Genomic DNA, 10,912 nt, shown 5'->3' with positions numbered 1-10,912 from the left:
TGAATGGAAGGGGAGGGGACCGAGCAAAAGGGAGGACGAAGGCATGGGGCAGAGGCAGTGAGAGGAAAGGTAGAGGCAGTGGCCGTGAACGGGGCTCCAGCATAGCCGTCACCGATGCCATGACACGGAAGAGGAGTGTTCGAGCAGGCAGAGAGTGTGGACAACATAAGATAGGGGAGAGGAATGGTCTAAACATATATATTAAGGCTTAGCTAACTACAATAAATTGACGATGCTGGTTTTTTTTTTAAAAAATAACATTAAATATATCAGCGCTGGTTTTTATTGAAATTGGGGCCTATAATGATTAAAAAATATCGGCGCTATATATTTTTTTATCGTATGAAAGTGGAAAAAACTTTCTCTCTCTTTATATATATATATATATATATATATAGATGTTGGTTTTAGATGAACTGACACTTTTGAGGCATCGCCTATTATGGGTTGTGTAGTAGTGCATCCACAGTTCTGTTCTTGAAATAACACTGATTTTATCAATCTCTCGTAATCTGACTGCCCACGTTGGGAGGGAGAGGTGTCTGGAATTCTGTGGTGGTTTTGCCCACACAGTCAGTGTTTTGTTCTTTTGCTGACCTTACTTGTCAAGCATCATCTTGAGAAAAAAATGGTGAATACTGTTTGGACAAAAAGCCACGTGGCAATCGTTGTACAAATTACTGTGAGAAAACTCACCAGATTATCAAATCTATGAACGTGATTGCCACTAGGGAGGGTATTGACTAACCCATATTTATATCCAATTTTTCACGTACCTATTTTTAAGAAAATTATCCATACATAAACTAAATATATATTACCTAATAAGTATGGTTAACCAATGGACAAGAGTTGAGACATATGGTTATAATAAATAACGGGTGACAGCTTTAACACGCATGCACCGATGCACATGTCACAATTTACGGAGACGTGGATATTATTCTTGCCTCATGTATCTTCTGTGTGATGCTGCGCTGTTCATCAATCAGTTTGGGTCACCTTTTTCTCAAGGTTTTCATTTTGGCCTTTAATCAAACAATTATTCGAACAAGCAAAACTGATATTATCGTTACATTTTTGTGCACTACCAACTAATCCAGTATATCTCTGACCTCGAGCAGTTGACAACACAGTTACGGCATACCAACGAACTCTCCTACCTATGTGGATTGCCGGAGGGAAAGCTAGGGTTTAGGACAGGCCAATGATCAATCAGTGGCATCACTATATTACTTCTAAAAGTGGATGCAGTGAAGCATGCACAAGGATCAACCTATCTCTGAGATCACAGCATGCAAAGTAAAATTGGAATTTACTCAGACATAGCAGCATGCATATCAAAGAAGGGTGCAAATCATGAGAGTGTCACCGTGCTAATGATCCAAAGGAACTTTGGTGCATATCATATCACCATACACAATTCTATCTATGAAATGTGTCATGGCATGCATACGTACGCCTTTAACAAAAGGTAGATTTCATAAGGAAAGTTGTGACCATTCTTATACATATATATATAAATTCTTATCTACTATATATTGCTTCATATATAATACTACCCCGTTCTAAAATATAAGCATTTATAGGATTTACTGCAATATAAGTATGTGTGCAAGAGCAACTACCTAAATGGGCAATATTTCAAGTAGGCCTAGCATGTCATGCTCAAATGGCTGATTTCCAGTCCCATCTTATCATATATCATTGCTAGGTTAAATACTACAAAAACATTGTATGTGCAAATAGTTAGTCATATTCGTTATTGGGAGCCCTCATCAAACATATGGAACAAACACCAAGCCTATATTAATAATACGGGTACATTTCTTGTAAAAGTATTGGAAGGTACCACATTTCTAGCGTAAAATTTGGGAGCAATTTTATCATCCTTGAGAAAGTATCTTTAGGCACCAAATTTTTGGTACATCGAGATACAAAATATCTAGAGCTATCAAATTTCACACTAGTAAATGTGTTCCTCGCGATACTTTATCAAGGACGGTAAAATTTCTAAAAATTTGTTATCTTTAGTTAATTTGTATCTTGATGTATCAAATTTTGATATCTAGATGTACTTTCTCAATTACGATAAAATTTCTCTATTATTAAAATAATATCTCATCATCTAGATATAATAGTTATGGTCATGGAAAAGCATTTTTATATATCAGTCTTCTACACAAGTCATGTCTTGGGTGCTGAGATGCCTGGAACTCTAACTTCCTCAGTTATGCTGCAATACTTGTAGAGTAACAGGAGAAGTTTACTTCCAACTGCCTTAGATATACGAGCTTTATATACATGGGGCACCTGCAACGAAAGTTTACAGAACATCTTATTGGATGACAAAAGAACAAGAGACAGCTGTATAATTAAGGACCAAAACCTAATTCACCTAGCTCCTTAGAATCTGCTTCTGGTACATATCAACATCAGCACTGACTAATTATGTTAGTTGTTTGTGCAGTTTTGGCCCGTTATGATTAGGAGGCACCAGGAACTGTCATACAAACTTGTTTCACGAAATTATATGGGACATATGCCAAGCCTATATTAATAGTATATATAAGATCATCAGCTAGGCATAATAGTTCTAGTCATGGAATGGCATTTTGACAGCAGTCTTCTGCACAACTCATTCAAGGATCGTGAGATGTCTGGAACTTTAACTTCCTGATATGCTGCAATACTTGTAGATTAAACTTACTTCCATCTGCCTTAGCTATAGAATCCATATATATATATATATATGTGGATCACCAGCATAATCAGATGAACAAGGGACGACTGGTGTATAAAGACAGACCTAATTTCACATAGATTAATCTTAGAATCTGCTTGTGGTATCATCAATATCAGCACTGACTAATTAAGCTGATTGGTTGTGCAGTTTGCCCGGTAGGATTGTGAGGCAACAGGAACTGTCGTACACATTTGTCTTGTGAAATTTTCTCGATAGAACATGAAGCTGCTGCTTTTGTTGATGAATTGCTCTATGCAATAGCATCAAGATGGGCAGGTGATTTGGAGACAAAAAGAATTATCCTTACGCAGTTGCAACGTTGCCATACTACGGACGATACACGTGCAGGTCCACGTATAGCTGGGAACTTCTTTTTAATAATCAAATTCATTGGTTCCGGTCTTGACTTTTTCAAAAAGCTACGTGTAGTTATTACGGAGATTACTACACAAATGATTATAAAATTATAATTAACAAAACTATGGATTAATGTGTAGTCCTTGTATTCCTCAAACTAGGTGAACAAAAATCCGAAGTCAATATACGGTCAATTTTAAGACGATTGAATTATGCTCTCATCACCCCTAGTGAGTAGAATCAACATAAACCAGAAGATAATGCCGAAAAATATATAGCTGTAGATCAATTATTTATCCTGGATCACGTCACAGCTATTAATTAATTCAATCTTGCCCGCCGTTTGACTTAAAAATTTCCAATATCAACCAGCTGGTCGAAGTCTTAAATTTGGAAGCATATTATTAGAAATTGAACCAACAACGAACATTATGAAGAGCGTCTTTTGGATGCATACACACTCTCTTTATGGATTCACATCCTCTAGCGTTATGTTAATTAGTGACATTACGGTCACTAGTCACTAACATGTGGACCATATGTTAGTGACTATTGACCATAATGTCTCACTAACATAATGGTAGATATCCAAGTTCGACTTGCATTGGTAGGGGTGGACATAAATTTCTAAGAAATTAGAGATAGGTGAAAACAAAGCCAAGCTGAAATGAAAGTACGGCTTTTTCAGGTTGTAGGTTCTTCTTCAGGCATCTTCCAGGCATAGTTTGGTGTTTGGTTTTTAGTAGATGCATGGGAACCGAGCATACCATATAATTAAACTGAATTGTTGTATAAGCATCGATTGTTCTACTGTGGATTGGAACCCAAACTAGTGGGAAGTTCCATTCCAACAGCCCAACTTGAGATGTGGGCTGGTTCTAACCCTACCCTACCCAGCCTTTAGGTGATGAAGTGATCACATTGCATGTTTAATTTGGTTGTCTCCATCCATGGCCTCTTGTCCTCGTTGTTGGTTAAACCAAAAACCGAAAAGACGAAGCAGAAACAGATTGTTTTTTAGATCGACTCTTCTATTATATTTTGGTTGGCAAGTTGGGTTGCCATGTTTTGAAAGCCAAAGAAACCGAACCGAGAATTAATACCATATACAAATCAAATGTCCACTCCAATCCATTGGCAACATTATTGGTGTTTTCATACTATGTACATATGAAAGTATCTATAGATTACGCTCAATGTGTTGTTGCCTCAAGGTATAAAGTATCTGGAAATCTTACGCTAAAAATATGATAACTCATATAATTAACATTTCTCAAATAATTGACATCTCTAAGCTCTTATTTAGATGATAACGAACAAATAATTCATATAAATATTGCTATCCTGATGTGGATATTAAACCATGTTTGATCATATAAAAAACCAGGTGGTGTGATTCTCTCGTAAACAAAAACAACGCAGTACTACCCTTAGCATATATATAGACGAATTGCAGGAACTCCTTCGAAGATATAAGGTGCTTTGTCACTGCTAGCTCTGTACACTAATAAAATGTCATCTGCTCACATATTTTGCTATAGTAGTTTAGAATTGGGAGGCACTGAGAATGCTGATGCTGGTGATATGGAGTTATCTAGTAGCACCCTAATGCATCTAGGGTTGTTTGACGCCATGCAGTTCAGTAATTTAAATACTATCGCCGCCTGCATGGTCACTCGAATGGTCAACACAAGTGAACATTTGGCTACTAAGCATCATATGGAGCTCTGAAATCATATGGACTACTTATGTGTGTTGTATCCATGCATGGAAGCCTGAAACTCATGCAGGACAACACATCTCACCTGTTGAACTAATGCTGGAAATTCATATTGATCTTTCTTCGGTAAGCATCATATTTTGATTACAAAGTAGAACTTCTGGACTTGTCAATTCTTATATTATATCCGCTCCCAAGTACATTGCAGAGGCATCCCCTTCACTCATGTAGTTAATTGGTGAATGTATACTAGCTAGCCTATTAATTAACAATTATCATCTTGAACAGTTACTTTGTTGTTATTGCACATCGCAGCGACGACCTTCCATATATACCAACATATTGTTTTCTTTATGCATGTATATATTGGTGCCTAAAGAAAATTAGGTATTTTTTATAAGTCGCCATGCATTTATCAACGGAACACAAAAGAAAAACTCTGACCCGTCTAGTAGACCAAGTTAATAGGTTAAAATCGGGTCCTCGCTAAAACATAATTTCCACAATGTTATTCTAGATCTTCGACTGTATTCTCTTATGATATTACAAGGTGGTCCCACTGGATGACAATGAAAGGCTTTCATTCATCAATTAGGGCTAGCTACAATTCTCTCTTTCATTTTGTAAATTTCACATATAAGCTCTCAAATTTCTTGTTATTAATTGATATGGGATCCTTTCTTTTGTATTACTTCCTGGGTATGACCCATAAATACTATGCAATATATATGTATAACATGAGCCCCACTATGGTGCTCTCTAAGCTAGCTAGAAGAAATGAATCTGAATTGTTGATATATTTTTATCGAATAATTCAGATTTATTTGTACTATCACCTACCTTGATATTAATATAAAACATAGGGGGTGCAATTGTCTAAAAATATGGACCTAGAGGGATAAAATGGAATATTTGCACACGTGCGGAAGGATATGTGCCATCGAGTAAGGTAGGATACTATCTGATGAATATATAAAACGTCTTGCGAAGAATTGATAAAATTATAAATGCCAACATTACCCCTAATCACTAAGTAAAGTACTAAAATACCCCTATAAAAATGATACAGATCGATTATACTAATGGTATAATACTACCAGTATAGAGAGCACCGTAGTGTTTCTCAATGATGAGGCATCCTGAACCCCCACCAAAAGCTCTCAGTTGTTCACTACTACTTCAATGTTTATATGCAAGGAATTGGCTGCAGTAGGTACGTAACGGATTCTCAACAAGCATCCCAAACGTGACACCAATATATAATGCTACGTTATTGGTGCCATTTCTACACACCGGTGCCTCCGAGACGGACTATTAGCATAAAATTTGTTACTCCCTCCTAATTTTTTTTAAGACGTTGGCTGGTTCATTTGTGCATTGAGGGAGTATTTATTAGCTATTGTAAACTTCAAAAATATTAATATTTACTTTTTTATAAAACATTACTTCTTAAAGCGTACAACATTTTGAGAAGCATGACAATGGTAAATGGGGAAGTAGCTCACTCCGATGAGCCCAAACGAACAAGAAGTTATTCCATAGAGAGGCCCTCTACCACTACAGCTTAGTGGGACTGATGGTTTTTTTTTTTTACTTTGACGACGAAGGAGAGATAATGAATCCACTGAATACTTGGTTTTGCAAGGCTTGTTTTGTTTGAAAAGATGGGAATGCATTCATTGCAGTGAAATAATGGATCATTTGGATATTGGGGACCCAATAATTTGAACCCTCAGCATAATTATGTACACATTGCCGGAAAAAAATGTAACATGCTGGGAGTGATTGTTTGTCCTTTTCTGGAAAAAAACTATATATTTGTAAGTGAAAAATTACTTGTAAATAAAATTTTTATATGTGTATTAGTACTAGTATAGAAGTCAAGGCTAGAAAATAAACTTTTGTGAAAAAAATCTCAAAATTAACTCTAAATATATTTAAGATTGAAAGTTCAAATTTTGGCCGGTAACCGTAAGCAAAATCAAAAAGATAAGATAGGGTGGCTACGTGCATACCAACGAGGTGTACACAATCACTCTTTAAAAATGTCCTGTCTTTGGTCAAACATCTCTAACTTTAAATATATATGTTAACCTTAGATTCAAATATATATGGCTCGGATATATATTATGTTCGATTGAGCTAAAGCTTGCAGATTGTATGGGTCACTCGGCTCACAGGATCTGATCATCAGTGCATGAGGTGTTTCGTGTTTGGTTGTTGGACTGTAATTCCGCTTTTGTATCTCGACTGCACAGGGAAGCTGGCATGCATTCTTCGCTTAAATAAAGAATAACAAATAATATATGTTCGTGTAGCGACTAAAATGGAGATTCCTCTTAAAAAATCCATCACGGTGAAGTAATTAACTTAGAAAAAGGACTACATGCAATTGGTGTGATCCTTAAAGCGAGTACAGTAAGTAACGTAATCGAGCTCTAAAAATTATCACGTCATATTTATATTTAAATGGAGTAGAAAATAAAGGAGACATCAGAAAAAACAGCTAAATATCTACAGCAAGTTATAACATAAGCTTCAACACAATGTATGGGTATGAGAGATAGAGCGTACATTAATAATGTAGTATATGTTGGTGTATAACTAGTGTACAACTAAGTTGACTCTTAATTTGTTAACTTATAATGATAGAGAAAGATTTTCAAGTCAGTAGTTAGCTTTTCTATTAATCTTACGACAGGTAAAAATAGAATGAAAAATAGGCAGGTCATAACCACTGTAGATACATCCAAACATTCTCGAAGAGAGAGAGAGTGGGATCAATTAAGACAAGTTTGGGGTAGGGTCAATAAGCACGTGTACAACTCATATACCGCTTTGTTTTCTCAGTTAGACGAAACAGGAGTCAAAACTTATCTAGCTAGTCTGACTCACAAACAGGAGAAATGGCCGCGCTCTTTTGCGGCGCTACTATATATATTATTTATTGATTTTTACTTGTACATTTAACAAACTATCAAACGATATGACGTGTTTTTCTAAAAAGATTCTATACAAAAGTTTATCATCTCATGTTTTTAAATCAATTAGATTTTTCACTTTGCAATACTAATTTCATTGTTTACATGCACAATTAAATATCTTTCGTCCTACATCTTTTATCTATAACAAAACACAGCCTAAATAGACCGATCCACCATTTTCCCCCGTCCACTCGTAGACTCGTAGCACAACGACAAGCGCGCGCATGAACGTGCGTGCGTTGGTGCGTGGACAAATACCTAACTTTTGCTGCGAATTCAGCGTGAATTCATCCAGATTTGTGAGCTATCGCATGTGCCAACTTGCCAACTTGCCAACTTGCCGATCGACATCCAAAACCAAAGCTAGGAGACGGGGAAACTGTTTTTAGCACATGGGTGGATGTCTATCCGTGTACTTGCATGTCATCTAAATAGTCATCGAAAATATAAAAAAAATTAAAAATATAAATTAATATGAGTTGTATTACTCCACAAATATGCAAGTTTAAATTCAACTTTACAAGTTGTAGCAAAAAAAACAAAAATAAACTGAAACTAGTATACACATTCATAATTATTTTTGTTATTTTTGTTACCACACGTAGAAGTCGAATTTAAACTTGCATGTTTGTGGAGTAATATTACTCATATTAATGTATCTTATCAAATTTTTTTTCATATTTTAGATAACTATTTAGATTAGGTGTTAGCAACGATCCATCCGTTTGCTAAAAAACTATCCTTAGGAGACGATGGGTGCAGTCCGAAACGACGTACGATCTTGGCCTACATATTGAGCTGCCTGCATGCACTGTCGAGCCATCAAGCTTCCACTACCACTACACCATTGCCACTGCCACTGACAGCGGCGGCGCCATGAAGCAACGACGACTCTGCTCGCCGGCCTCGCTCGCTCACGCCGCACTCCTCGCGGCGGCGGCGGTGGCGCTCCTCCCGCTCGCCGCCGGCCAGCCCTGGCCGACCTGCGGCTCCAGCGGCACGTACAAGGCGGGCAGCACGTACGAGTCCAACCTCCACGACCTGGCGGTGGCGCTCCGGGCCACCGCCGCCTCCTCGCCGACGAAGCTCTTCGCCGCGGGCACCCGCGGCGGCGCCCCCGATGCCGTCTACGGCCTCCTGCTCTGCCGCGGCGACGTCAGCGTCTCCGACTGCTACGACTGCGGCACGAGGGCGATCCGCGACGTGGGGCGCGCCGTCTGCCGCCGCGCGAAGGACGAGGCCCTCGTCTACAACCAGTGCTACGCCCGGTTCTCTGACCGGGTCGACTTCCTCGCCGCCAGCGACAACTCCGGCGGGGAGACGCTCCTCATCAGCGGCACCAACATCAGCAGCGCCGACGTCGCCGGCTACGACCGCGCCGTGACCGACCTGCTGGCGGCCACCGTGCGGTACGCCGTGGAGAGCAACACGGCGAGGCTGTTCGCCACGGGGCAGCGCGTGGGCGCCGACCCGGGCTTCCGCAACATCTACTCCATGGCGCAGTGCTCGCCGGACATTTCGCCGGCGGCGTGCCGCAGGTGCCTCGAGGACGTGCTGGGACGGTGGTGGCAGCTTTTCCCGCTCAACGGCGAGGGCGCGAGGGTCGCCGGCGGGAGGTGCTACCTGAGGTCGGAGCTGGGCGTTGGGCCATTCTACACCGGAGCGCCGATGGTGCTCCTGCGGGCCGATGGGCTCTAGCCTATGCATTTGCCATCGTTATAATAAGCCTCTCCAACAAAAGTTTAGGAGAAATGACGGCTCCTACCAAAATATAAGAGCCCATGTAATGTAATGCAACTTGGTAACTATGTTTTGTGTTATCTACCTAAAAACGAACTATATAATATAAAATATATATATATATGTGGATATTTTAATATCACTAGAAAAAGTACAATGAGAGATGATATTTTTAGTAGGCAAAATTTGCTACAAGGCATCGAAAAAATACGTAATTATTCTGTGGACACCGTAAGATCACGAATTTGCTATAGGGTACCACAAAAGTGTGGTAATTAGCTATAGGGCACTCCAGCCAATTTTTTATTATTTTTAGAGTCAAAAATTCTAAAAATAACGAGATTGCCCTCGGTGGCCAACCCGTTATGTTGACAGGGTCCAGTTGAACCAGACCCAGTTGGTCTCGGCGCCGCACCGCACCCGAACCCTAGACTACAGAGCGACTGAGCAGGCAGCGATGGTAGTGACCCAGCAACGACAAGGGCGTATAACGTGTTGGCCACTGAGGGCAATCTCGTCATTTTTAAAATTTTTGACTCTGAAAATAATAAAAAAATGGCCTGAGTGCCCGGTAGCAAATTACCATATTTTTGTGGTGACCTGCAGCAAATTCGTAATCTTACGGTGTCTACTGGCTAATTACGTGTTTTTTCGATGTCCTGTAGCAAATTTTGCCTTTTTAGTATGTAGAGGTTCTAACTCTTTTACACAAAGCGAGTGTGAAAGTGTAAGGTAAATACTATACGAACGTGAGTCCTCTTAATGTGTAGGAGACCGCAATGGTGGAGAAGCTTCTTGATACGATATTAGGCATTCAATCTTCCGATAGGTTTGATGTGGCGACCTGAAGACGTTCACATTTTGAGGCTTCCGGTCAATGATCATCACCTCACGGCTACTACACTTGCACATCTAGTCGTTATGAAATATGCTCTCACATAGTCAATCCCACCAACACCTTGAAGCTTTTGTTACTATAAATAATCAAAGAAATTCACAACAATAGCAGATAAAACAGTAGTCTCACAAATTTGGTGTTTGACAAACTGATCCAACGGCGAAATTATGATAACAGAATAATCTAAGAAAAATCCAACTATAAAACTATGATTTTTTACAAGAAAAGAACAAATTAAACTAAAACTAGTATACACATTCATAGTTATATTTGTTACAACTTATAGAAGTCGAATTTAAAGATGCAGGTTTATAGAGTTATATACCTCATGTTAATCAATCTTGACAATATTTTTTTCATATTTTTAATGGCTATTGCTGGAGCTGCCGAGATGTTGTCCTCTAGTTAAGCGAAAGGCATACGAGATGGCCTCTATGCTTTGGTCACAACGGTGTCGAGCTACGGTG

General features: G+C 39.1%; 1 protein-coding gene across 1 annotated transcript; it reads left to right on the top strand.

Annotated features, from left to right (window-relative positions):
• The first annotated feature begins 8,646 nt into the window (after positions 1 to 8,646).
• Positions 8,647 to 9,638, top strand: LOC121054274 (cysteine-rich receptor-like protein kinase 10). Its single transcript, XM_040523610.1, has one exon. It carries the CDS (start codon positions 8,684 to 8,686, stop codon positions 9,503 to 9,505), a length of 822 nt encoding a protein of 273 aa, XP_040379544.1. The 5' UTR covers positions 8,647 to 8,683; the 3' UTR covers positions 9,506 to 9,638.
• The last annotated feature ends 1,274 nt before the right edge of the window (positions 9,639 to 10,912 follow it).

This window comes from Oryza brachyantha, chromosome 4 (assembly GCF_000231095.2).
Source record: "Oryza brachyantha chromosome 4, ObraRS2, whole genome shotgun sequence".
NCBI lineage: Eukaryota > Viridiplantae > Streptophyta > Magnoliopsida > Poales > Poaceae > Oryza > Oryza brachyantha.
The sequence above is the reverse complement of the archived record's forward strand: the minus strand, read 5'-3'. Positions and strand labels throughout refer to the sequence as shown.